Below are 27,901 nucleotides of genomic sequence, written 5' to 3' on the forward strand. Positions count from 1 at the left end.
CGGGAGCCTGCTAACCCCACAGCAAACCCTCCCGGGCCCGTGCAGGGGCCGTGGCGGGGTGATGCAACCATGGCAGCACATTTTCCCCAGCCCTCCCGCCTGTCCCCGGGGACGTTCACCCCCTCGCGGGGATGTGTCCTGTCCCGGCCAACGTTGAGCCAGGACATTCTGGCTGCATGCAGAGTCCAGCCGTGCGTGCGGTGTCTGGGCCTGGGGCCAAGCGGTGCCGCCTTCAGCTCCGGTGAGCCCAGCGCCGCAGGGGTCCACGAAAAGTGGGAGCAGCAGGGGGAGGGGGCGGGAGGCAGCCCTGCCGCGGGGGACGCCGCTGCCCAAACACCCCGTGGGAGGACGAGCGCGGGGGGCTCGGGTGGGTGGCAGCGGCGCAGGGCTCTGGCGGTGGGGGTGTCCCCCCTGCTGCCGCGCACCCCGGGGACGCAGCGCGCTGCCGCCACTGCGCTGGGGCAGGGGCTGGAGCGGGGCCAGCAGCGGGGCCAGGGTCACCCCGTGGCGGCGTCACAGCTGCTCTGACCCTGCGGCAGTGACGCTGCCGTGCCACCACGTGTCACCGTCACGGCTGTGTCGCCCCACGTCATTGCCACCGCGCTGTCACCCCACGCCGGCGCTGTCCGCCTCGGCCCCGCCCCCGCGGCGCCGACCCCGCCCCCGCGGCGCTGACCCCGCCCCCGCGGCGCTGCCCCCGCCCAATCCCCGCCCTGTGGGCGGTGCTCCCGCCGCCGGCCCCGCCCCTCCGCCCGTGACGCCTTTTTGTCCGCCGCCGGCCCCGGTAGCGGCCGTGGCGGCGCGGCCGGTGGCGGCCATGGCGGAGCCCGGCGGGAGCCGCCCCGTCACCGTCAGCGACGTGCAGCAGCTGGTGAAGAGGAAGGACGAGATCGAGGCGCAGATCAAGGCCTGCTACGAGCTGCTGGAGGGCGTCAGTGCGGCGGGGCGGGCGGGCGGGGGGTGGCGGGGCGCGGGGCCGGCCCGCAGCGCCGGCTCGCAGCCCCACGGCCGCCTCTTCCCTCGCAGCAAAAGGGCGTCGGGATGAACGAGCCGCTGGTTGACGCCGAGGGCTTTCCCCGCGACGACATCGACCTCTACCAAGTGCGCAGCGCCCGGCACAACATCATCTGTGAGCGGGGCGGGCGGCGGGGCGGGCGGCGGGCGGGGGCCCCTCCGCTGGGCCGGGACCCTTCGCCCCCGGCGGGAAGGAACCGGCGCCGTCAGGGCCGCGCCGAGCCCCGCAGGCCGCTGCGGCTGGAGCAAGCGCCCCTGTCCGTCGCTGGGCGAGCTCTGAGTAACCCCAGCGCCGCATCGGTCTGCCCGTTCCTTGCAATTCTTCAAAAACTGAAAACCAGGGCTGCGCCGAGTTTGTCTTTCGGTTATTTTGCCCCGCTGATGCGGATCGGCTTCGTCAGTAAAACTCTTTTGTCTGCATGTTGTTGCAGCGGCATTGAAATTGTGCTTGGGCTGCGGAGCCATTTGGGACGCGTGAAATACAGCGAAGTGTTTTTGTGGTGTTTGTAGAACAAGCTTTGGGTAAAAAAAAACAGCTGGGCGTTTATTTCTTCCCAGGCTTACCCCCGGCCCTGTCCTTGGGGCGGGCTTTTGCTCTGTGCTAGTGACAGTCTGTGACTTGATGGAAAAAAGACTTCAGCCGCTCAGCGATTTCGAGGTGATCGTGGGCCTCAGCCCTGCCTCCTCGTGTTTACCAGCATTTGTAGGGTGGTTTTCTCTGTGTCTGACTTCTACCGATAAACATCTGCCAGGCTGTGTGAGCAGGGCTGGCACCAGGACCCAGCAGATACACCAGCAGAAGGTTATTGCTAGCCGCAGCTGGGATCCAGGACACCCAGAATACCAGTTTTTGCACGGTTGCAGAGGAGAGGGTGTGCCAAGAAAGAACCCTTAGATGTAACTCACTCCTGCTCCCTGTGCGCTAATGGTGTCACCCACAGGTTTGCAGAACGATCACAAGGCCCTGATGAAGCAGGTGGAGGAAGCTCTTCACCAGTTGCACGCCCGAGAGAAGGAGAAGCACGCCAAGGATGAGGCGGAGGCGTTGGCCGAGGCAATGAGCCAGAACCAGAGCCTGCCACAGGCTTTTGCCAAAGTGAACGCGGTGACTCCAGGATCTCCTGCAAGTATCTCGGTAAGGTGGTGGGGTCTGACAGCTTGTGGGGAAGGCTTCTTCTGGACCCAGAGAGAAAACATAGCAGATGCCTTTCTCTGTCTCTTGTTAATAAGTGGGAATAACTTGGGGGTTTGATTAGGTTTGTTTATTTTTTTTTTTTTTTTTTTTTGTCACACTGGGATGTCCTGTGAATAGACTAGTCACTGTACAGGAATGAGATGAGTACGTACTTCTCAGCTGTATTAATGCACCACATAGCTCATTCCAGGCCTCACTGACTATTCTAGCCTCAGTATCTCTCCTCCCATAAAGTCGGACTGAGGAATGAGTACTTACTCGTTTCTAAGGACGTGGAGAGGGTGTAATGCTGTTCAGTTGCCTGAATGGTGAGAGTAGTGCTGTGGCACATCTCTCTGCATATGGCTGGGTGAAGGGTGATGCTCCTGTGATATTACCTGTCTTTGGAGAAGGCAGATGCTCATTTCTCTTCTCTCTCTGGCCAGGGACTTCAGGTCGATGATGAGATTGTGGAGTTTGGTTCTGTCAACGTAAACAACTTCCAGAACCTGCAGAACATCGCCACAGTGGTGCAGCACAGCGAAGGGGTGAGCTCATTTCTGCTGTAACTGCATTCTCTTGCCTGTTTCTGTTAGCCACAGCTTTTTCTACAGAACTTAGATCTCTGGGATCATCATTTCCGTGTCAGAAACAGTGTCAGATTCAGTCTGTGCTGTTGCAGGCTTGTTCTCTCACAGCATTGGGCTAATTCCTGCTGGATAGAAGAGAGCTAAGCGGTGTGTGCTCTTTGCAGGGAGCATCATATCGTCTGTTCTCCCCTGGGGACTCCCTGCAGCAGCAGGCTGCATTGCTGTGCCACCCTTGTGGACTGGCCAAAGAAGCTGCCAGAGTCATCAAGCACTTTATTGTGGAAGCAACAGATCGCCTGGAGATGTCTCCCCACCAAATGCTCTCTTCTTTCACATCTAGCTGCAGGGATGGGAATGGGCACTGCTGAAGAAGAGCTCCCCTGGGCCTGATGTTCTTCGGGTGCTTCAGCACAAGAAGGAAGAAGAGGGTTGACTTGGTGATGGAAAGTTGCCATCTTTTTAATTTTTTCTTCTCCCTGTCAGAGACCCCTGAGTGTGACTGTGATCCGCAGCGGCAAGAAAGTGCACCTGGGGCTGACTCCGAAGCGCTGGGCTGGGAAGGGCCTCCTGGGGTAAGCTGCTATTTCGTTTGCTAGAAGGGGATGAGGCTTTCACCCAGCTCGGAGCACGTTTCCTGCAGCAGGGCCAGCTCTGTGCTTTGCTCTCGGTGTGTGTTGCTGCCTGCTCTGAGGGACTTCACCTGCAGGTACCAGCTGAGAGCTGGAGGCTGACAGTTTTGCACAGTGATATGGGGAGGGGAGTTGTATCAAAGATGAGGACAGGGAGGAAGATCTCAGTTGCTGGTTTGTCCGGTAGAGGAAACCAGTGGAGGAGGGTTGTGGTGGGTCTGATTCATGCCATGTCAGATCTTCCGTGCCTGCTTGAGAACTGAGACTTTAATGTTTCCTTTTACCCTCTTCTTTTTCAGCTGCAATATCATTCCCTTACAAAGATGACCGTTGCTTGGAAAACAATAAAGCTGAAGTTTGCGCCTGCTTTCTGGACTCTGATCTGGTTTGAAAACTTCCCTACGTGTTTTTGCTGAAACAAATGTTTCGGAGGCTGTGACCTGTCGGTGCCTGACTCGCAGTCTGAAGAGGTTCTGATAGAGCAGGGCCTGCCTGCAATTCAGAGTTTCAGAGTTGCACTGGCTCATCAGGAGTAGCTTGCAGAGCTGCAAGATGTGGCTTCTCATCTCTTACACCTTGTATCAGTTTGGAATGAGGCTATAGAGAGACCCAAACTTCACTTGATACAGGCTCTAAAGAGCATGAAATGCTCTTACTTGGTGATAACAGAGCATTCCTTTGTTTTGTTTTGTTTTGGTTTTTTTGGTTTTTTTTCCCCTCCTCCCCATAAAATTCCTCACTGAACATCTTGTAATATACGCTAAAAAGTCCCAGAGCACTTTTTGGTGTCTTTAATAGTAGATCACAGCCAAGAAATAATGCAAGTTTGGTACTTTATCTTTCCCATGTTACCACAACTTTTGAAGTCACTGAACATGATGAAAGAATCTTTGGAATGCTTAAATATTTTAAGTTAACGAGATAAGGAATAGGGGTTATAGTTCTACTTTGATTTACTTTTACTGATTTGTATAGTCATGATAAAAATATTCCTAATTTGGCTTCTTTTTTTTTAATTTGTTTATTTGCAGTAGTTGTTTTTAGGGTGTATAAACTCTTTGAGGGGATTTCGGGGATGATTGGTTTGTCGTAAGCTTGTTTCCAGTTGAACTTCAAAGTACTCTCCCAAAACAATAAAACTGAGTAACACCTCTCTCCGTTCTTGTAGAAGTTATTATTTTGGGCAATAATTGTGGGCCAAGTTGGGTGGGCTAAAGGCAGACCTGCACGGACACAAAAGCGTGACCCCCGGCCTTCCAGAGCCGAAGCCCAGGTAAGGCGCAAGTCTTCCATTAGCGCTTCGTAAGCAGGTTGTGGGCATAAGTAATGCATCACACCTAATGAGTGATTTTGAGATTATAAAGATTAATAACCAGACCTGAAACAGACTGAAAAAGTGGGCTAAAACCCTCGCTTTTAAATCATTCACCCAGGGCTCTGGGTTAAATTGAGTAAATTTATCCTTTTGACGTTTCAAGCATTTGTCTCTTGGCGTACAGTCCAACAGAGCAGATTCTCACTGAAATGGTAAAGCTTCAAAGCGAAGCTCCTTGCTCGGTGGTTCCTGCAGGCTTCGCAGCGCTACGGAGGAAGCGTTGCCGCAGCAGCCCATGGCAGCGTTCCTTGGATGAGATTGTATCTAGATAATCCCCATCAAACGCAGTCTCACCCTGGTCTTTCGAGGAATTTTAAAAGGGCTGAAACATGGCACTGTTGTGCTCCATCTCTTTTCTTGAATAACTGAGAAGGGGAGGTGTTTTGGGACCCTCTGTCGCATGTGCATCCTGCCTCGCTTTACCGGAGCAGTTCTGAGGCTGAGCCTGCGCTGCTGACCTTCACCAGGCGCTGTGACCCACAAAGGCCGCTCCATCTCCTAAATCCACTGTGAAATCCCACTGGACAGCAGGGTGAGGTCCCTCTCTGTAGTGACAAGGTAAGCACCCCTGGGGGGTTGTTCTGTAGGAGGGCTGGGGCTCTGCATAGGACCGCAGTGTCAAAAGGCTTGTGTAAAACGAGGATTTTTAAATACACATTGTATCAGGTTTGGGAGCCTTGTTTTTTGCAGAAGAGGGGTTTTTATATTTGTAGGTTCTGCTGCAGTTTCTAAACATGTGACTGTCCACAAGCTGCCCCAATCTTCTGTCCCTGTGAAATGGAAATGTAGGTGTAATATGTGGATAAATGGGGTATCAATTGGCAGCTGAAATGTCAGACTGTCAAGGGGCTGGCCTTGGCCCTGTGTACTTGGGATACGTGTATAGGTATCCCAGCTGTGGCTAGCTTTTACCCGAGCTGCAGATCAATCTGGGTCTAGATACCAATCCAGGAGAAGAAAAGCTCATGGGACGCATCCTTCCCAGCCTTCGCATTTGTGCCTCCCAGGATAAAATGATCTAGAAAATCCCAGCTTTCTGTACTGCTCTTGAAATAAGGTTAGGGGGTCGGTCCAGTCCCGCCAGCCAGGTAATCCCTGCTCGCGGGGAGCTCGTTTCCCTTGCAGCGTGGAGGGTCTGCGCACGCTTCAGAGGGCTCTCAGCTCTGCAAGGCTTTTGTAGAAGCGCATCCCCTAAGCCTGCGGCCTAACCCCTGCGTCCCTGGCCCCTTTGGTTTTGTGTGCTGACTACAGCGGGTTGAACGATCCCAGCAAGTGTAATTAACACAGATTATGTTGCAAAACCTGCTGTGGATAGGTAAGGTTTGAGCTTAGACCACACTCAAACCTCTGCTGTAGGACCAGAGCAGAAGAGGAGATGCTCTTAGTCGGAATACATAGGATTTTCATGCTGGAGAGCAGAGATGACTCCCTGTATCCTATCTGATCAGGGAACGTGGACTGGATGCTGCCGGGTGGGAAGAAAAGCACCGTGTCTGAACAAGGTTGATGCGCAGGTGCTGATGCACTGAACAAGGCTGCCTTGCACCTAGCAGAGATGGGGCTTAAGGACCAAATCCCCGCTCCTGAAGCCACAAAACTCCCCCCGTTTGAAACGGCGGGTTCTGCCACAGACGAGGAGCTGAGAGCAGCTGCCTTTTGATGACCGCCTCTGCGCGGCAGCCTCTTAGGTCGAGGAGATAATGTGAGCTGATAACAAAACTCCTTTCCTCTCCCAGCAGGGAACGAGGCTCTTGCTGGGCAGAAAGAAAAACAAATTAGATTTAGAAATTGTTATTATTTGAGCTTAACAGCGAGGCTGAAGGCAACAGTTGGGAGCACTTAGAGCTGATTATCTGTGGTGGTGAGGGCGATAGCTTGGAGTGATCCCTGGGAATGGGGTCCCCTGTGCAAGTGCCATCCTGGCAGAGAGCTGGGGACGGCGGGGGGACCTGCCAGTGGTTGGAGGCTGATTTTTCTCGCTTTGACTCTGCTTGTCCTGCTCAGGGGTGCCAAGGGAGCAGAAGCTGCCTACAACTCTCTGAGGGGGGGCATCTGGTAAAGATCCCTCGTCCCCTTCCCGGGGCAGGGCGAGGGTTTGGTGCCAAAGGGGTCTGGCGATGCCAAGAGGGGCTTTGTTACAGCCAGGAGCAGGATTTAGGTTTGGGCAGGGTGAAGGGCTGAACGTCCCCCTCGTGCCACCAGGTTCCCAATTTGGGCAGGGGGACAGCGCTGCCTCTCCATGGCAGCTGGTGGGGATGAGGAGGGTCCCCCCTTCTCTCCCCATACAGCCCCCCTCTCTCCCCTGGTGCTTTCTGGGCTGTCGCTGGTGGCGGCCGGTGCAGGCGTTGGTGCAGCCGGTGCAGCCGTTGCCTGGGAACGGCAGTCGGAGGCAAACAGAAGCAGGGACCGGTTGGATGGTGAGCGGTGGGGTCCCCAGGGGGGTCCCTTGGGGCAGTGGGAGTGTGGGGCAGCTGGGGAGGCCCCAAAACCTGGAGGGGGCTCAGGAACGGCTCTGCGGTGGCCCTGGTGAGACCTGTGGGGCCACAGCCATCCCCAAGCACCCGTTCTGCCTGTCAGGGCCAGAGGGAGGGTTTTTCCCGGGGCCCCCTTCCCACTCCTGTGAAAGCTTTCTGTGCACAAGGTTTTGGTGTTGGCTCAAATCCACACCCGTGGAGCCAGAGGTGAACCAGCTGCTGCCCAGCAGTAGCCCTGCTGCTTACGGGGACGGTGACAAAACCTCATCTGAGGGGAAATGTCCGTGCCCAGCATGGTGTGCAGGCAGACGGGGAGGGAGCCTGATCGCAGCTGGAGTAACCGGGGCTGTGCTGGGCTGGCTTGCGCTCGTCAGGAGTGTTACTGGAGCTGAAAATGGGCTCTGGGACCCGTTTCCCAGCTTCAGAGGTGCCCTTTCCTCAGGCTGTGCCAAATTCCAGGTCATTGTGCAGTGAAACCCGGGAGGGGGGTAGTATTTCAGGGCATCTCCACGCCCCAGCTCCCTGGAAGGAGGGTGAAGGTGAGGATGGATGGGTCATGTGAAGTTATACCAGAGGAGCCAACTGGGGGAAGAACAGGAGTAAGCAGCGAGCCCATGGAGATGTCCCAGGATGGACAGACAGGTCAGGAGATGGCCATGCTGCCCGAGCAGGTGAGGGCAGCCCCACCACAAGCTCTGCCTGACACAGGGTCTGTGGGCAGGTCCTGGTGGAAGCAGAGCCCCCAGGACCAGGGGGTAGTGTCTCCCAGACGTGGTTTCTCCCGAGATGTCCCCGGGAAGGCGAGCAGGGACCCCGCCAGTGAGGCTCGGCAGATGCAGCATCTCTGCATAGTCTTGGTCCAGCCATTAATATTTGCTGAGCACTTGAGCTGCCCGAGAGTTACATGAGCAGGAGGGAACCTGGCCTCAACCTGCGCTGAATGAAATGTTATCTTACCTCCCTCGGAAGCAGAAACAGTGTCTATACCTTGTATGAGAGCTTACTATAGGAAATCAAGTAGCCCCATGGGGAGAGGCAAAAGCTGATGTGGATCCCAAGAACAAGATTAAGTGGCCAGTGCTCAGACTGGGGAAAGCCTGTCTGAGGGCTGCTGTGAGCTCTGACACCCCGGGGCTATTTAATACGTTTATTAACAGGCTGATGAGGGGTGGTGGTGGGATTTTTACCTTCGCTTTCCATCTGCTTGCCAGGCAGCACGGTGAGAGGCACTAGTAGTAGAGCAGGGATTGCTGCAGAGCCCTTCACAGCCATCTCGGCCCCAGTCCCAGGACCCGATTCCCCTGTTTTTAACCTCAGTTTGCCACCGCTCCCTCTCCAGCCTGCGCCTATGTGCCCTGTTGTGGCAATCAATAATATGGGGGGAATAGTCAGGGGATGGACAGCAAAGAGGCCAGACTTTTTGCCTTCAGAGGACCTCTAGGTTAGTTCTGGAGCAGAAACTTGGGCATCTTAGCCCAGGTGATAGGAGCTGCCTGGAAGAGATGCTGGTGTGAGACACGGGATGCTGTGAAGGTGCAAAGAGGGCAAGACTAGATGTGCAGAAAGAGAAGAAGTGACTGGTGGGAAACTTTTCCCTGGTACAAATCCATAGGCAGTTTAGGAGCAGAGGAATATCCTGATATTGGAAGCTGTCCTGAAAGTGATGTAGGTTGGATCTGAGATGTGCTGGGGTGTGTTCCCACTAGCTGTGGACCAGCCCAGGAGCCAGCATGCACTGAAACCTCTCTCCCTTTCCAAGGACCCCCTTGCTGCTGCCAAGGAGAAGGAAGGAGCGCCGGAGGATGCTGCCAAGAAGGAAGGAGCACCGGAGGATGCTGGAGCAGACGCGCTGTTGGGTCCCCTGTGGTCTTCTTCAGGGATGGCAATCCGAGGCATCCTGCCCAGCACCTGGGCTGGGAGGCAAGACACGACTGCCTTGAGGACTGCCCTGGGAGAAGACACTGCTGGGACAACACACCCGGAGGGTGCCGGACCCCCTGGACCACCCGCAGCACTGCTTGAACCTAAGGGGGCCATTTCCAGCCCTCGCTCAGGCTGCAGGGAGCAGGAAACCCAGCAGAGGAGCGGGGAGGACGATGGGCGCGATGGCTCTGCCAGCGTGGTGTGGGAGGCCATGCCGGGGATGCTCTTCCAGGAGGACAAGCAGACCAAACTTCATCCCCTTGTGAGTATCAGCGGGTATGGTGCCACCGTGATGGCCCACACAGCAGCCAGCACTCCTGCCCAGCTCTCTCCCATCACCCCAGAGGCATTTTGTGGCTTTTTTGTCCCAGCCGCTAAGCGCCAGCGACAAAATTGCCTCTTCCCCACAGAGCCTGTCCTGGGTGTTGGGCTACAACAGCAGCCTGGCCGTGCACAGCCTGATGGACAGGGAGGACCGGCTGCTCCTGTACGTCTCCTCCCACACGGTGGTCATCCACGATGTCCTGGGGAACAAGCAGTACCACCTGCAGGTCTGGCACGCAGCCCGTGCGCCTTCCTCCCCTTCTGAACTCCCTCTCTCTGGCTCTTTTCCCGGTGCCCAGTGCTTAGGGGTCACCTGTAACTGCATCAAGGAGCAGACCGTGCAAAGGAGTGCGTCGTTTTGTTCGCACGCCTGTTGCAATTCCCAACACCTGTTGGTGGAAGGCGCTTTGTGTTGGATTGCAGTCGTGACTGCACGTGCAGCATGGCCCCCTCCTCGCCACTGCTTCTTGGCTCAGGGAGCCGCAGCCAGCGCAAGGCACGGGGATGGGGTGACAGGCTCAGAAGAGCCTGTGAAAAATGGGATGCAAAATTTGGGCTGGAAGGATGAGAGCAGAGGACCCTTGGGAGAGGAGACAAGGAGATCTCATCAGCAAAGCAGTTTAATGAGTGCTTTAAATAATCACCTAGTCTGGAGTCTCTGATGCACTTTGCTGCTTCTTTTACCCCAGGGACACACGAATGCCATTTCTTGCCTGTGTGTGAGTGAAGACAGGCGCTGGGTTGCAACTGCTGACCAAGGGCCAGATGCTCTGATCATCGTGTGGGACTCCTTCTCTGGGTAAGCTCCCGGGAACCTCCTCTTTAGAAACCTCCTGTGTCTATTAAATTGCTTAGGACTGACTCCAGCCTCAGCTGAGTGGAATGGGAGAAACATGGGGACGGGGTAAAGCAGCAAAGGAGCCAAAACCAAACCGAGAGCTTCATCGTCCTTGTATCACCCACACCCATGGGACACTGAGATGGGGCTGAGCTCCCCCAGATTAAGTGCATCATGTCTCCAAGCTGTAGTATTTTCTTAAAAGATCACTGGTGAGTTGTTTCCCAGAGCCATTTACTTGGGAGGAAGGGATGGAGGGGACGTTGAGCATCAGCCGTGGTGCTGGCTGCTGCCACGGCAGCACCGGTGTTTGCAGACTCCCTCCCCACCACGCAGAGCGGGGTGGGCTGTGCCACAGGCTTTGCCAAGCAAGTGCCTTGAACCCGCTGTGTTGCCGTGAACGACCACGAGGACTTTGCTTCGTAGGATACCAGTGCGCACCATCTTTGAGAGTCACCCAGAGGATGGGGTCAGTGCTATTGCTGTTTCCCAGGATGCGAAGTATTTGGCAACCATTAGTGCTGCTACAGTGCAGGTAAAGCAAATATCTCCTCTTCAGTAGTTTTGTGGGATAGGTCCCGCGAAGTTTTTCCCAGCGCAGCCAAGGGGGACGGGGAGAGCAGAAGAGAGGTGGAGCAGGTTTGCAGAGTGATGGCTTGTTTTTGCTGAGCCATTGGAAGACACACCTGGATTTCATTAAAGTGAACACTGTGAGGTTGAGAAAATGGATCTCAAGTTGGGATAAAAGCTTCTGACTCCAATGAGCTTTCATTGAAGAAATTTCTAGCATTGTTCCCTGAAATTAAGCTCTGCTGTCGGGCCATGCTGGGTTTATCCTGCTCCAGTGTTTTATGCCCCACTATCCCCTGCTGCTGGAGGGAATGGGGTTCATCAGGTTCCCCCAAGCTCCCAGAAAGCACAAATGTCCCTTGGTTTTCCCTCCTCTGCCAGAGAGTTTGTGTTTGGAATTGGACTTCGCCCACAGAGAAACCCATGTGCAGCACAGAGCTGAGGCCTGAGTTTGGGTATCAGGTGAGTGACCGTGGCCGAGGGGCGCAGAGAAGCGTGACTGGGCTGGACTGGGCAGCCCCGTCCTCACCTGCTCCCTCCTGCACTCTGTGCCCCCATCTGCTGCGGGGCTGCTGGTGGATGCTGGCTGGAGGTGGGAGGCAGGATCACAGCCCATCCCTGCTGCACCCCAATGCAGCGGAGCATCTCGGGGCCATTATCGCTGCTCCTCTGCTGTCTGACAGCCATGGGACGCGGAGGGGACCCTGGTGCGATGTCCTCCGCCGCAGCCCTGGCACCAGCCAGGGCTCATAGCAGGAAAAGCTGACGGCCCTGCCGATTTGTCCCCGCTCGCAGAGGAGAGAGCACAACTCTGGTGTTTCACCAGGAATTTGGCCTCTGTTTTCAGTTCAGTGCAGGTGGTGAAGTGGGTTTTGGATAAAAGCAGATGTTTTGCATGAAAGAATAAGCAGAAAGCGTTGCTCGGCTTGGTGTTTATGCGATTCTCGCCTTTTAATTTCAGGATTATGTCATTTTTAACCCTCAAAATCCCTATGAGTTTGTCAGCAACAGCAAAACCCAGGTGATATTTTACCTGTGGGTAAGTAGGGACATGGGAATTTGTATTTCTGGTGCCAGACCAGGTCGGGAGGCGGCGCTGGGGGCTGTACACTGGTGAGGCAGCATGGGCTGCGGGGCCAGATGTCTGCCCACGACTGGGGTCACGCTTTGCTTTGCAGATCTGCCCCTGCCCTCGCCGCCCTCGCCCCTCCCCACTCCCTGCCCTTGCTAGACACAAAGGTGGTCTGGGCAGAGCATCACTCTCTCTCTGCTCCTGTGCTGGGCTGGTCCCAGCTGTGGCAGCGATGCTCTCCATCTTTCCCACCCATACTTTCCTGTGGGCCCGGTTTGTTCCTCGTGCTGGTCAGCAGCTTTTGGGAGAGGAGCAGGTGGAGGGAGAGGGTGTTTTGTGCTCTCTGGAAGGTCTTGGAGCCCTTCTGCCCCAGGAGCCCTGCTTTGGTCACCACGGTGCAGGGTCAGTGGCCAGACGATGGGCAAGGGACACGCTGGCACTGCAGAGCACAGTTACAAAATGCTTGTCCTGGACATTTTTTCCACTTTTCCCAGGGCAATGCCGGTTTGCAGTATGGTGCGCCGCTCCTGAACAGCCAGGTGAGCATGGGGGGACCACAGCATGTCACCCTCTTGGCTTTCCTCCTGGCAGAAGCACTGTCCCTTCCCATCCCCTTAAGCAAAAACAGTGGCCATGTCCCCATCCTGGCCCCCTTGGTCTCCTGAAGGGACACGCCAGGATGGCCTGAGCTGAGGTCAAGAGGGGCTCTGTCTCCCAGAGATGCCCCACTGCATCTCCTCCTGGGGCTCTTGCCTCTGATGGCCCTGCCATGGGACAGGGAGGGAATGGCACATGGAGGGACCAAGCAGGAACATCTCTGCTTGGGGAGGGAAGAGCCAGCACCCAGGGTGAACGTACGGCCTCGCTGCTCTCTCTGCAGACCTTCAACAGCGTGGTGGGACACTTCAGCCAGTCGGTTTTTCATTTTAACAACTCGCAAGCTCTGACAGGCACCTCGGCCGGGAAGCTGGTGGTGTGGGACACGGTCAGTCCCCACACCCCCTCCAAGGAACTGCAGGTCAAGCCGCACAGCATGAAGGCCACCAAACTGGTGCCTATGCAGAAGGACAGCCTTACCGTGCTCATGGTATTTGAGAGGTAATGAGATGGCAGTTTTCAGTAGCCATAAGTACAGTCCTTAGACATTTCAGCCACAGAGCTAATGTTGATGAACTATGGCCAAGTGTTGCAGTTTTAAGTCACTTGGCAGCGTGCGAGGACCAGGCAAATTCATGCAGGAAAGTGCTGCTGATTTATGAGTCATTGCTCCGGCTTTTTCCAGGCTGGGGAATTTGGCTGGGGAAAAAAAAAGAGGTTGAAAACTCCTGGTAATGTGATTCCAGCTCTGCTGGGGTAGCTCAGATGCTGGGCTGCCATGGTCACAGGGGATCGTGGATGAGTCTTGCTCAACCTCCTGGCCTTTACCGGCAGAGGGAGCAGACAGCCACCAAACGCCTTGACAGCCTTGGGGACACGGCAGGGTCACAGCAGAACCTGGTGGGTGTCTGCACAGGCCTGGGCTTTCCCCCTGCACATCTGTATGGGGCTCTTCTCATGCACTTGTGCAGAGAAAAGGGGAAAGGATTTGCTTCTGCCCAAGGATGCTATCTGAGAAATATTTGGGAGTTCTCAATCAGCGTGTTGATTAAAAGCTTTCCCTTCCTTGCAGCTGCATAGTAACAGGTGATGTGAAAGGTGAGGTTAAATTCTACAATGGAGAGCTGCAGCTCCTCACCTGCTACAGCCACAGCAAAGTGGGTCCCATTCGGTCCATCTCCTTCTCCAAAACCCCTCCTGATCCTCTTGGTGCCTCCCCAGCCTGCTCCACCTCCTGCACCTCCAGCAGCCAGCCCTTTGTTGCCAGGTGAGTGCCCCTTTATAAACCCAGGTCCTCTCCTGAATTTGCCCTGCAGCTTGAAAGCTGGGGAGATGGTCAGCTGAAAGCTGCTCCACAGGCTTCTGCTTTGGCTGGAGCAGGTTTCAACCCTGTACCCAGCCTTCTGAGCAGGACAGGGACAGGGAGGCAATGTGCCCCTTTATTCCCCTTCTCCACAGACTTTCATCTTGGGTATTTGTCCTACCTGCCCACCAGAGAGGAGCAGGGGGGGGTGTCTCCTGGGCAGCCCCTCTCTGCCTACAGCCCCCAGGCATCTCCCAGGGGCTGCTAAAACCCAGGCGGGCTCCAGCCCATCCTAAATTTTGAATCTGATGTGATGCCTTGGCGCAGACAAGAGAAGCATTAACGCAGGCACAGAGATGATCAGCTGGTGCCGGGGTGCGCAGCATCTCTGTCACGTACCGGGCACACCAGGCAGTGCTAATGCCGAGCCTCCAGCTCCCGCTGGGCCCCTTAATCCCCTCCCTTAAACCCCTCCCGTGGATGCCTATTTCCAGTTAGATTTTATCGTGGCTGGGCAAGCTAATCGGGCCAGAGGCGGGGCAGAGACCGCCCCAGCATCGATGGCACCAGTGCTGGGTCGCACCACATGGACTCAGGAGCTTGGGACAGCCCCGGCCTGGTCGCCAGCCCCTCTCTGCCCCTCTGCGTGACGTAGCTGTGTCTGAGGATTTATAGAAAGCCTGCAGGCCAGATGAAGCTGTTCTGTGGCTCCATCCAGCCTGCAAACCATATGTCTGTCACTCCTGTTAAGGCTCTCCTGGCAATGTCTGTCCTTAGCCGCACGTGTTTTCCAAAGAGCCATATGGGACAGATTCCTCTCCAGCCTGGAGCAGCGCCCTGGGGAACGGTTTGGTTTTCCCTGTCGGTCTCAGTTGTCTTGTCCCTCTTTCTGGGTCGCTGCTGCAGCTCCTGCTGCTTGCAGCTGCTCTGGGCAGCACAAAAGGCAGAAAACCAAAAGGGAAGCCTTGAGCCTGCTCATCTCACCAGGCTGGTGGGATCAGGTATTGCTGAAGAGCCCAGCGAAGGCAAGCAAGAGGCACAGCATCCTTCAGTGCCCAGGCCAGATGTGCATAAACCGGTGCCTGTCATGGGCCAGATAGCAAAAGAGGCTGCCGTTTCCCCACTCATGCTGCCTGTGTGATGCAGCCATGCACATCTGTCTGTGCAGCTCTTGGATCTCTGTGTGGTCCCCTCTTGACCCTCTGCTCTCCGTCCAGACTCTGAGTCCTCAGGCGGATTGACGACTATACATATTTGTTCTGTAATGTCCATAATTATTCAGACGTCTGCTTTACACATCACCAATTATGCAGAGGGACCCTCTTTGCTGCGTTACGGTCGACGTGGCTGAGCGAACAGATAGGCAACCGCTCTGTCTGCGGCGCGGGTCTGAAACTGTCCTCTGACCTTGTCCGTGGTGGCGCGGTCAACATGGAGCTGCTGACAATGGTGGCGTGGAGACATGTGAAAAGACTATTCAGAGTATCTTCAATTGCTCATTTGTTCGTCTCACACACCAGTGACTTGCAAATGGCAAAAGCTACGCAGATGTCATTCATCTTCTGGCTTGCCTACCCAAGTAGAAAATGGAACCGGCTTCAGTGGTTTCCCGTGGAGATTTACCAGGTCATGAATATAAAGTGCCACCTGCCTTCCAGGTCAAGAAGTGTTTGCATGTTGCATATCGTAAAATATAAGTGATCATACAACTAAGTTGCCAAAAAGAGACTAATGTGTAATATAGCTTGGAGGGACATGAGCCAGCTAGTCTGATTCATCAAATTCTGTTTCTCTCACACTAAACAGGAACTTTATCCTTTCAACCTCTGATGCAACCGTGCTCCATGTTGCAACAGACAGCACAAACTTTGAAAAAGTCATGGAAGAGGCGAAGAAAGCTGTGAATGCCATTGCCTGTCACCCCCGGCAGGCACTCATTGCTGTGGGGAGTCACTGTGGGCTGCTGAAGGTGTGGGATTACCAGCAGACCAAGTACCTCGTTAGCAGGATATTCACGGAGGCCGGCATCCAGTGCTTGTCCTACGATACTGAAGGTATCCTGGTCTCATGACCTCTCCACGTGCCAAGCACTGGGCTTCCCGGGAGCAGCAATAGTGTCGTGAGCGTTTTTTGGCATGCTTTTCAGGTTATTTTCTGGCTGCTGGTTTTACTGATGGAAGCATTTACATCCTTGATGCTATTTCCCTTCAGTCCAGCTGCAAAGAGTTCAAGTTCTCACGTGGTCCTGTGACTCATATTAGCTTCTCTCATGATTTGGAGTACCTCGCAACTGCTGTAAGCTTGTTTTTTCCTCTCGGTGATTTACGTGCGCTGATTGTGGCACAGTTTTTGGTGGGACTGGGAATTGCCGGCCATCCTGCGAGGCACGGCAGAGCGAGCCGTGTGGAGGGCTGTCCCTCCCCAGGGGCTTCATGATTCTGAAATGCTTTTCCTGGCTTGAAGAGTCACTCTGTAAAAATGTCACCAGTCACAGCCGCTCCACAGACCTGCTGCTGGCAGCGTCCCATCGCTAACTTTAGTGACAAGCCTTAGCTCTGCATCCATCTGTAGAAAGGGCTGGAGCAGGGATTTCCTCCTGGCTGGTGCAGCACAAGGGGGGTTGCTCCCTTGGTCCCATGTCTCTGTGCAGAAGTGTTGAGGCAGCGTTTGAAACAGTTTGGCACAGAGGTTGTAGCAACTGGTGATGATCTGTACAAAGAAAAAGACTCCCCCTTCATGCACGGATGCCAGGGCACAGCAGTGGGAAGCATCTTCCTTCTGATTTCTGGGGAGTCACTGAACTCGATTTGCTGCCCCTCTGCTGTGAGAGCACAGCGGGGAATGCCCTCCACTGGGTAGGATTCTCCGGCCAGGCTGAGGACCGCTGCGGTTATACCCTTGGGAGCAGCTGCCCAAATCTGTCTGAGCCGGTGCTTCATCCTGGCTGTGACTCTCACCCTCCTGCTGGGACTCACAAAACTGAAAGGGCTGAGCTAAGCCCGGAGGGGGCATGCAGAGCTGCCCACTGCCAGCCAGGGGATGTGCATGGGGATCGTGGCTTATTGACCTTTGCGCTCTTGTTCCAGGATGAGAACTACTCGGTGACTGTTTACAAGAGAGTCCTGCAAAATGGGAGCAGATGCTGGGAACACCTAGCAGGGCTGTGCTCCCACTACAAACCCATCCGGAGCATCCTCTTTGGGGTCCAGTTAGACAGCAACAAGCCCAGGCTCCTGAGCCTTGGGGAGGACCGGCAGCTGGTAAGTCGATGTGAAAGTTTAAAGGGCGGCGGAGCTTTGCCGTTAAAGTGGAGGGCTGGACAAGAGCATCGAGGGAGGCTCAGTCTCTGGTTCTGCAGCTCCTAACCTCTCCCCGCCAGCTCTCTTCCAGGGGGTTGTTTGTCAGCCTGGTCTCAGGGCAGGTCTGCAACAGATGATAGATCTAGTTAATCCGCAAGGTCCATGGTGCTGGCAGACCACAGGGGAGTTGCTGTGTTTCCTTGTCTTCCCTCCAGGTTGAATATGACCTGAACAGCAGCAGCAAGGACCACCTGGTGGTCTTGCACAGGGACCAGGTAGAGCAGGTTGCTGTGCCCCTGTGCTTGGCCTGGTACCCACAGCTCAGCGCTGAGTCCTTTATCCTTACTGCCAACAACTGCTACAAAATGAAGCTCTACAACACAACGACCAAAATGTGCAGGTAGAGGAGAGATTCAGGCCCTACATTGCCTGGGAGCCCCATCCTGACTCTATGTTTTCCTCTGTCTAATGTCCACCCTACTCCCACCCATGAGCAAGTGTTTGCCCATCCATGATGCAGATCTTGGGATGACTTGAGGGCCCCCAGGTTGCTCCATCCTTGTGTCCACTCTGCTGTTCACTAATGTGTCATCTAGCTGTGGCTGCAGGTGGGTCTCAGTCTGCCCAGCATGTTGGCCTTGAGATGCAGTGGTTGGACATCAGGTAAAGAGACAGGAGCCCACACGAGCAAAGCATGAGGACTGAATGATCCTTGAGCACTAAATTCCTGTCTTAGCCCCAGTGTGGTCCCTTCTAGCCAGTGACCCTGTCCTATCCTGTCCTCTCAGCCAGTAGTACAAGACCTTGGCACCCACCACACCTCTCCATATCTACCCATCCTTCTGCACAGCAGCTGTTCAGAGAGGAAAAATGTTTTGTGAGCCCTAGAATGGATGAAAATGTTGTTTGCCTTTAGAAAGACCCTTCTGGGACCAACCTATGGCTCCCCATTGGAGAAGATACAAATCCTCCCAACAACAGACACTATGGACCCCCAGAAACGCTATCTGGCATACATTACAAAGGACAAGGTATGGAGCCCTATCCGCCCCAGCTGTACAAGAGCCCCCATGTGTAGAGGTGGTGGTCCTTGGGGGAATTTTGCTGCAGACAAAACCATGTGTAGGCTGGTCCTGCCAAAGAGCTTAGCGAGCTCCCGGGAGGAGGATGCAGCGCTGTCTCAGCATGCAGCCCTCCCGTAGGACCCCCAGCATTCCCAGACTGCCTCTTTCCTTATACAGGTGGGCTTACAGATTTTGCCTGTTGATGGCAACCCCCACAAGTCCTCAGCTTTCATTTGCCACCCAGATGGTGTCTCCGACCTTGCTAGCTCCTACGACGGACGCTACGTCTTTACAGCGGGGGGACAGGACTGCACTGTTATGAAATGGGAGGTCAACCTAAAGTGAGTACCACAGGAAGGAGAAAGGAGTCTTGTTACGGCTTTCCACAGCTGCTTGGCCAACACAGCTGAAGCAAATGTTCCTCAGCTTTTACACTGAGAATGGGGCTTTTGTCCTAAAAGGTCTCTGTTTGCATCCAGAGAAGTTAAAGCCAGGTCTCCCAGCTATTTCTGCACTTATCCCGGTGTAGAGAGTGGTGCTGCACCGATGGGGCAATGCAGCAGGGTGCTGCATGGGGAGCATTTCTTTGCAGGGCTCTCTTGAGCATGGGTCCTTTTGGGGCAGGTGACAAGCCCTGCAGCTTCACTCTCCTTCCACAACACCATACCTAAGACCAGGCCAACAAACGGCATCTGGCAAGGGGGTTCAGGGGGTGGAGGACAGGTCCCAGCACTTGTGCGAGCAGGAGACCCACCGCCTGCTACGGGAGTGTGAGTTGAGGCTGGTAGCATCTCTGGACACCTGGCCTGCGACCAGGTTTATTAATAGTGGAGCCTAACACCCTGCATTCACACCGGCTCTCCAAAAGCCCTAGCTCAGCACCTACAGACAGCTCAGCGTGGTGGGCACGTGCCACGCTGGGGATGGTGACATGGCAGTCGGGTCAGCCTAGATTGCAATGGCCTCTCAGGCCCCCAGTAGCTCTGTGGGGTGGCAGCTGAAACAGGAGGGACACTTTTGGGGGGGGCTTTGCTCCCCTCCACATGATGTAGCCATATAGTCCATATGGGGGACTAAACCAGCAAACCTTGAAGGCAGCAGCCATAGCATCTATCCAATACTCCAGTTTGGGAATCAGTACCCAAATGTAAGAAGTTGAGCAGAGGATCTTCTGGTCCTTGTGCGGGCCCGGCGGGTGTGATGGGGGATTGTCGGGGTTAGGCAGGGGATCAGAGGAGCGGCACTGGCTGCAGGAGGAGAATACGGGGCGGCTGCTGATACAGAAGTGTCCGCTCTCCAAATGGGATAGGCCAGCATTTGCTAGGAAATCCCCCCTGCATTTGAAGACTGGATTTAGGACAAGCCACCTTAATCCTATAAAGCTTTGCTTACATGAGTAAATGGACGGCAGTAAATGGGGTGGCTGGAGGAAGGAAGGCTGCTTTTGCAAACAAGGATTTCCAGGCTTTGGCCCGGAGCGCCAGTGATAAACTCTGCCAGGTTTCTTCTGCTTTCTCTGGAAGTGTGCAGTTCCCCTCTGCCAGCTCCCCAGGGCAGCTGTGCCAGACACGTGCTCCCATGCGGCAGGCGGGTAACGTGGCAAAGGCAGGATATATATTTTGGTTTCTTTGCGTGTCAGGGACCAAAGCTGCTCATTGCAATGCGCATGCAGGGCAGAGAGGGCTCTCCCCTCACGAGCGTGGCTGCAGATGCCTGGTAGATACACGTGTATATCAAAACTGAGCAGGCAGCTGCGAATGAGCTGAAAACTGCCAGGCCAGCGTGGAGCAACTTCACGCTTCAAGGACTGGAAAGGGAGCTTAGCCTGTGTGGGAGCTAGAGAAGATAGATAGCGCGGCATGTTCCCTGTCCGTCTGTGGCTGGATTTTTTTTATCCTGCATGTCACCCTACTAGCACAGAACACGTCTCCTGGTTCTGGTAAATCAACCCCACGGGAGCTGGCTTTTAGCCCTCGTTCCTATTTTTGTCTTTTGGAGTGCACCTGTGAAACACCGTTGCCCCTCACCTTCCTAGGACAAAGGCTTTGTGGTTAAGACACGTGCTGGCCCTGTGGAAAACATTTCTTGCAGGTATTGCTCGCTCAGAGGAAAGCCCAAAGGGTGCTGAGCCAGCTCACCTTCATGTGCCAGAACAAAGGAAACCTGGGTGGGAAAGCAATGGGCTTATTTATTTTCTTTTCCACTTTGTGTGGCTTAAGCAGTTGGGGGTCAGAACAAGCGACATTTTAAGGAAGGCAATAGAATATAAATGATCCTTCTTTATAATGGTTGGCCGGGGTCCAGCCAACATTGAATTTCTATGTAATTTGTTTTCAGAGCGAAGCTCTTGATGAGCTAATTATCATTTTATTGCTGCTTCTGGCATCTCGTGCATCTCCACTGTGTTTAATACCCAAATAACTTAATTATGAAAAAAGCACGAAGCTTGCAAAAAACCCAATGGAAGCAGCACTACAGAGGTGTGTATGAAAGCTGCAGCCTTGCTGCCAGGCGTGGGGTATTATGGGGCAATGCTACGCCGCGATTGCGCTACCAGGCTGGGTTTCCTTTTTCATCTGCACAAGCTGAACGGATTCTTTTGGCTCCAACTGCCTATGAAATTGAAACAAAGAGGTGGCACTCAGATGCTTTCAGTTTAATGTAGACTGCACCTGCGACACAGTCACCCGTTACAGCAGAGGAAGTAGCGTAATGGATTGCACTGAGTTACTGGGGAAGAATGTGTGAGATCAAGGAACAGGGAGCTTAGGTTTGTGTGGTTTATTGCAAACACCAAGCCCCAGCCCTCTCTGCATGTTCAAAATGCTGATCTAGCTAATTCATCTCCCTCAATGTCTCTATAAGGAAGCAGAAAAGCTAAATGCCAGACACCAAGCTCAAGTCCATGGAAAAGCTCCTGGCTCCCAGCCCTGTGCTCATTCCACTAGACAAGAGGACCATTCAGTAATAATTAATTCCCACACTGTGCTATTGTATGTAAAACCTGGGTATGAAATATGCTGTAAAAGTGCAGGCTGATGATAAAATAGTACACGGTTCAGGGCAATGCTTTCCTTTCCTGAATTCTGAGGCCTAGGGATTTTATTTATTTATTGAAAGTGTCTGTGAAGAATGACTAGAAAGGGAAACATGAAATCTCTCCTCACATGAACCCTTCCTGTACCTTCTTTTCTCTGTTTCTGCCAGTGCCTTGGATGCTGCTGCTTCCCTGGGTGGGAAGGACTTGATCCCATTCTACAATCTACTGGATGGCGGCAGAGAAGGCGAATTCTTCAGGGTAATTATGCTCACCGTGAACACTGTCTGGCAACATCTGGTTGGAGTTTAAGGTTCATTTATACAGGCCTGACATTTCTTTATTTTTTGTCCAGCTCGCCTTTAACAGCAATCTCATTGATATGCCTGTTAGTAAATCTTGAAAGAAGTCTTATCTTCCGTGCCTGTTGGTAACTGAACTTCACAGTATCTTGTTTGAATCCCTCGCAGGAACTGGAAGACTATTTTTACTACGCACAGCTGCACAGCCATGGTATCGATACACTGGAGACCAGACAGGTGTCAACGCATATTCCCTTGGAGGAAATTCCTTCTGTAATGAGAGCAATGGGATTTTATCCATCAGAGGAGGAGGTCAGTCAGTTGTTTTTATTGTTGTTGTTAAAAGAAAAAAAGGGCAAGACCGATCGCATTTACCAAGTGTCCCAAGGGCCAGATTCTGACCATTGTCATGCTGGATGGCTCCAGAGTATATTTGCTGGTTTTCAATGTATTTAACCTGGTCTGCATCAATATAGTAGTGGTCAGAATCTGGCAGCAAATTCCTCAAAAAGTCATGATTCCTCATGAGTGAGCTGGGCAACCGCAGGGGGAGGCTGAGCAAACCTGGAGTCTGATGGTTCAGAAGTGTTTGACAAAAGATGACCTCAGGGTCTTCTGGAGGTTGAGTGCTCTGCCACCACCGCAGAGGTGGCTTTCTTCACAAGGTGAACTGAGAAAGTTGAGGAATGAATCTTCCTTCGGCTCCCAAGGGCAGCAGCCTCCAACTTTCCAAAGTCTATGGGCTAAAGTACCTTGTGTGCAGGCAGCGATGTGCTTTGGTCTCTGTGACTTCTACTAGTGGCTGAGCTGCTTTACAGGCAGCATGTGGTTGGTGGGCCATGGGCTGAGTCCCTCCAGCTGAGACGGAGACTCAACCAGAGCATCCTATACGTGTCACCAGTGTGGGTGGGAATGTCCAGCTCCATGCAAGCACTCATTTGGACATTGACAGAGCCTCTTTTTCTTGTTTTGCCTGGGACTGATGAAAGAATGATTTTAGATGGAGACAGGAGCTTTTATTCTCACAGAACTTAAAGCTCTTTCATAACTGATAAACTCTGCAGAAGCTCTCTCTGAGCTTGCCTTTCAGGTTGCAGCAGCGGAGCTTCCTATCAAACATTTCTCAAGAGCCTTTTAGCTTTAAATTTTACAGCAGACAAAGACAACTGATTTAATAAGGGTGCTGCTTCTTCCCCTTTTGTGGCTGTTTCTACAAGGCAGTTTATATTGTATACAAACCCCATTTGTAATGTTGTAACCTGGCAAAAGGGTAATTAAAGCACATACTAAAAAAATTACTGTCTGATGCAAAGAGATTTAAATAACGACCTCTTTGCACCAGCTACAGCGCTTCAACGCAGGAGGGGTTCTCCCAAGGGAAGCAGTACATCGCTGTGCTCCCTTCATCTTTCTGCGGGGGAGGCTGCGTTCATCTCTGCCATTGCACAGGAACCCCACTGGCTGCTGAGATGGTGCTGTGAGTCAGTGCCACCCCATCTGCCCGGGCATACTCTCTGCCAGGAGAGCCAGCAGATGGGAAGCAGGACTTTTGTCACAGCCACCACCTAACAGACTTGCTTTGGAGCCCCCGCAACCAGCAAATGTTCGTCTGAGCCAGGACTGCTTTGCCCTTGTGTCAAGCTGTGGTGTTATCCCCTCGTACTTTGTTAGATCTTTTTCTTGGGTTATTACATTTTCCCCTCTTGGGGACAGAGCGAACATATTCCCCTGGGAAATGTCTCTGGAAGAATAACTGTTAACCCCCGCCCCCTTCCCCAAATCAAAATGAAAACAGCATTTCAGGCATGGAAACAGAGGTGCTAAGCTGTTGTGAAACCAGGCAACCTACAATCTGCTTCTCAAAGCAGGCAGGACAGTATTAAAATCCAGAGAGAAAGTTCACCTCTCTCTAGAGTGTTTTAATAAAGGAAAAGCAGAAGGGAGAAAAGGCAGCTTGGGCTGACTTTTGGGAATTGGTGTTTTTCTTTTGTAGTTCAGTGGGGCTGATATAAAACCTAATCCCAGATCAGCCAGAGCTGAGTGAAAATGACTGTTCTTGCCTGGTGTGACATTTGCTACAGGAAAAATATAAGGCTGAGATTTCCCTCTTGCCCGGGCTTTATTCAGTGGAAAAACTTGTGACACAAGGACAAAGGCCCAAGGCTGAATGCAAAGTCCTCCCCAGGGAGAGCTTGCATCAGCTTCCCTTCCCGGGGAGTAGCAGGCTTGGTACGTGTTGGCACGGGGAATTCTCCCGGCGTTTCTCTGCTGCCCGTGTATCTCCAAAGAGGCTGCCTCTTGGAGCACAAGTACAATGAAGGCATGGAGCAGATCGTGCCTTTCGGACACACATCTGCACAGCTGCCAACTGGGCTGACTCAGAGGACCAGACTTCAGGAAAACCACCAGTATCCAGCACGGCCAGCGCTTGCCCGTTTGCCTGAGAGAAGAGAGAGTGATCCAGCTGTGCAGGATGAGCAAATTTCAGATTTGGCTTGTGCAGTGGCAGAACTGCACCAGATGCATATCGGGGAGGGGGGAAGATGGCTGATGCCGGCCAGGGTGTGTATATACTGTGTGCAGCCTGGTTACGTTGGGACTTTTCATGCATGTACTTTTGTAGCGGGGTGGTATATTTACTGGTTTGTGGTTTGTTGTTTGCCTGCCCGCTGTCCCCAGAGTGGAGACACAGCTGTGGCAAAGGTACCAGTAACAGCTGCAAAGTCACCAAGCGCTTATCATAAGCAAACAGAGGAAATCCAAAATGACTATATATCTGCTACCCCTGTCTTTACCTAATATTGTCGTAACAACAAGCGCGTAACTGTTAGCCATGTCCGTCCTCAGCTGCTGAGCGCTAGCTTATCATTGAGACATGGTCATGGCATCTGTGGTACCAGTATGTGCGTGATTGTGGTACATATTGGCATTCATGAGATCGCAAACTGGCCCGATGCTCTTCAAAAAGAAAACATGTAACAATCTGTCTTGCCTTGATCTTTAGATTGAAGAAATGATAAATGAAGTAAAATTCAGCAAGTATGTGGATACTGGAGAAGAAGTGACAAAAATAAATTTAGGGGATTTTATCAAACTTTATATAAATCATCGACCTGTGTTTGGCTTGTCAATGAAAAAAATACAACGAGCGTTTCAGGTTCTTGGTTATGATAATGAGAATGGAGACAAAGTTATCGACAGAGGAGACTTACTGTTGCTGCTTCAGTGCAGAGGTGAGTTATTTCTTCTCTAATATTAGTTTTAGGCTTGCTAGTTCTGCCTTCAATTTCAGCACGTATTCACTGCAGCAAAAAATTAATCTGGAACTACAGCTTGGTAACCAGGGCAGGCGTGCGGAGCCACCTGTCTTAGGATTTTAAATTGAATAATCACATCTATTGTCTCAGCTGCACTTCTTTTACTGCTCTGGGAATCTCTGCTGGCCTGAAGTATCTTGTCTGTCAAATGATGAGTATGGAACTTGGCAAATTGTGTCCTTCCTCCAGTATACCCTTATCGGAATCATTGTTCTCTCTTCCAGTCACACAGTCTCCAGAAAGGTAGTATAAATCTGAAAAAGAGGGGGACAAGAAAGGAGGGATGAAATTGGTCAGTCCTGGACTGAATCTATGTGTGAAAGACTGGAAAGAAGGGATGGTTTAGTTCATCTGCATCAGAGGGAACTCTGTAAAGGCACGTATAAATACGCTTACGGCCAATGCTGTAGAGAGGTAAATAATGAACCTCTATTGCCTTGCTCCTGTTGTAAAAGCAGGGAGCATTTAGTGCAGCTAAGCATTAAAACAGGTAAAGGGAAATGCTGTTTTACTCAGTACATCACCTGGTAAAACTCCTTGCCACAAAGATCCTTGGAAACCAAGGATTTGACCAGTGTGAGAAAGGTTCGTTATTTATATGGATGGTGTGAACATCCATAAATAGACACATTGGATAGAACGGTTTCATAACAGATCCATAACCTTATGCTTCAGGGCATGAGCCAGCCACTAACTGGGAACAAGTGCTATGTCCAGGTTATTCCAGGAGACTAGATCAAGACTTTCCTGCACCTTCCTCTTCCTCCTCTGTGTGGAAATGGCTACAGCCATGGACACGGGGCAACATGGCCTGTGATCTGTCCTATGCCAGAAATTCTTCAGTGGGAATAGAAGCTCAAGCCCCTGCAAGTGGTAGCTGAACGAGCCACCTGCATTAGAATTTCTCCCTTTGATAAATATTTTTGCCCAAAATGCAATATGCAAGAATGATTTTCCTTAGGATCAACATTTTCCTGTGCTGGGATCACGTTTTGATTGGCGACGTGTATCTCTCTATCTCGGAAAAGCTGAATCCTCTTTCAAACTGTCCTGTTTCATTTGTACGCCATTCTTGTTCGAGTTGCCTTCGAGTCTTTGTGCTGACAACGCCGTAACCCAAGAGGTTGGTTTTGCTTTGTTGTGTACAGGAGAGCACATGACAGAGGACGAGCTGGCACGGTGTCTGACCACCCTGCTGGGCAAGCGTCCTGGGGGAGGAGGATCTGAACCGGACACCTACGATCCCTCAGGTACAGGATTAGCATTCCACACAGCACAGAAGCAGGATCGCTTCAATTCCCAAACAGAAGAATTTAAATTGAAAACCCATTACCCTGTTAGGCCGAGAGCTGTCAAAAATGCTCAGATGGGGTTGCAAAAATAGACATAGAGCCATAGATTGCCCTTCATCCATGCAGCAATTGCATGGGTGTATCTAAAAATAAATGAACAATGAAATATAACTGGGACCTGACAAGATTACATTGCTGTTTATCTGCTGGCTTGGAACTGAAATGAGAAACACACAGTGGAAGGTTTACACGCCAAAGTCCCCAGGCAAAAAGGAATCCTACAATATGCAAATTATAGTGTTGATTTCAACCAGACGGCAATGGCCATTGTAAGGGAGCTGTTGATAACTACTACATTTGTCTACAATTTATGTCCCAGTCTACACCAGTCTAGAACAGCAAATTACAGCGTCGATTTCAGCCAAGTGGCATTGCCCATTGTAATTGGAACTGCTGGTAAGTGCCACGTTTTTGTACAATTCATGTCCCAGTCCACACCAGTCCAGAACAGCATCTGGTTAGGGCCGTTGGCTGCATGCAGCGAAGGTGCAGCTCCTGAAGGGAACTGCCTAGCGCCGCAAAGCAACTTTGAAATCCTTGGATTCCTTGGGATCCTAAAATCACATCAAATCGCCGGAGTGGAAAAGTTGGCCCCTTGACCCTTCTGAGGCAGGGACCTATTGCAAGGTGAGACTCGCAGCCTCGTGGATTCGACAGATTCAATCCCTGATACGAACGCATCAAGTATGAAGCTACTAAACCAATACTTTTTCATGATTACTTTGACAATCTTTAAAAGCATTCCATCCACTTACTGCTGCTTATAAATTTTACTGATCTGGAAAGCCATTTTTACATTGCTATGGTGTGTTTTGTGTTGTTGTTACTGTTCTCCAGGTGCAGCAGCTTTGACTGAAGAAGAAATTCCAGAGGAAATCACAGCAGAGATATTCGCTGCTGACATTCTTGGCTTACCTATTGCTGAACCAGAAAAAAAGAACAGAAGAAAAAAGAGCTGAATCTTTGGTCTACGAAGACACAGCATGGCTGCCACAAAGTTTTCTACTCGTTCCTGCTTTCCAATCTCCTCTCCTCAAACATCTTCAAAATTTGTATTTTGTGTTTATTAAAAAGTAAAGATCGCATAGTTTTATATTCATCAGACTCTAGCACAACCCCCCAGTTTAGCACCTGCCACAAACTTATGGGATCAAACCTGTGTAGGGAAACACCGAGGTGGCTGTGAAGAGTGTAGTAGCTGCCGCGTTGTCTTCTTGCATTGACCACCCCTGCCCTTGGCTGGAACCTTCCTAGAATTCATTTCAGGTGGGTTTAGGCCAGATGCAGTCTATTTTCATTACGTTAAGACAGTATTTATTTGTAAAACCTGACAGCAAAAGAGCTATGTAAAAGTATTGTATTGATTAAATACATTGATAAATGTAGTGTACAAAATGCTTGGATAGGTTAGAATGGATTTGTAATTATGAATCCAATGGACCTCGGTAAAGAAAGGAATGCTGTGATATACATTAAAACCAGGTTTCCATTTTGGCCTTTAAAACTTACTTTTTCTTTCTGAAAGTAGTAGTTCCAATTAGTAGTGTAATACCAATGGGACGGCATCTGACTGTGTTGTATAAACAGCATAATGAGGCTGATATAAGTTGCTGTAAAAAGATCAGTGAAGTGCTGTTGAACACGCTT

General features: G+C 52.2%; 2 protein-coding genes across 2 annotated transcripts; both read left to right on the plus strand.

Annotated features, from left to right (window-relative positions):
- The first annotated feature begins 752 nt into the window (after positions 1-752).
- On the plus strand, positions 753-4,561 carry PSMD9 (proteasome 26S subunit, non-ATPase 9). The gene is made up of 6 exons (XM_082325453.1): positions 753-931; positions 1,027-1,129; positions 1,956-2,149; positions 2,635-2,736; positions 3,262-3,350; positions 3,707-4,561. The coding sequence occupies exons 1-6, from the start codon at positions 818-820 to the stop codon at positions 3,732-3,734; spliced, it is 630 nt and encodes a 209-aa protein (XP_082181579.1). The 5' UTR covers positions 753-817; the 3' UTR covers positions 3,735-4,561.
- A 4,376-nt stretch (positions 4,562-8,937) lies between these two features.
- Positions 8,938-27,213, plus strand: CFAP251 (cilia and flagella associated protein 251; the record flags this gene model as incomplete). The annotated part of the gene is made up of 19 exons (XM_082324783.1): positions 8,938-9,441; positions 9,590-9,730; positions 10,193-10,302; positions 10,768-10,876; positions 11,873-11,950; positions 12,478-12,522; positions 12,864-13,081; positions 13,653-13,847; positions 15,690-15,937; positions 16,030-16,178; positions 16,970-17,143; positions 17,398-17,582; positions 18,099-18,213; positions 18,424-18,587; positions 21,454-21,544; positions 21,754-21,897; positions 24,590-24,818; positions 26,051-26,152; positions 27,092-27,213. The coding sequence occupies 19 exons, from the start codon at positions 8,938-8,940 to the stop codon at positions 27,211-27,213; spliced, it is 3,123 nt and encodes a 1,040-aa protein (XP_082180909.1).
- Positions 27,214-27,901: the final 688 nt, after the last annotated feature.

This window comes from Platalea leucorodia (genome assembly GCF_965183815.1).
Source record: "Platalea leucorodia genome assembly, chromosome: 12".
NCBI lineage: Eukaryota > Metazoa > Chordata > Aves > Pelecaniformes > Threskiornithidae > Platalea > Platalea leucorodia.

Excerpts from the sequence above, each read along its gene's own strand:
- PSMD9 (XM_082325453.1), top strand. The coding sequence starts at position 818 with ATGGCGGAGCCCGGCGGGAGCCGCCCCGTCACCGTCAGCGACGTGCAG. Across the intron at positions 932-1,026 it reads GCTACGAGCTGCTGGAGGGC|CAAAAGGGCGTCGGGATGAA; the intron begins GTCAGTGCGGCG and ends CTTCCCTCGCAG. Across the intron at positions 2,150-2,634 it reads GATCTCCTGCAAGTATCTCG|GGACTTCAGGTCGATGATGA; the intron begins GTAAGGTGGTGG and ends CTCTCTGGCCAG.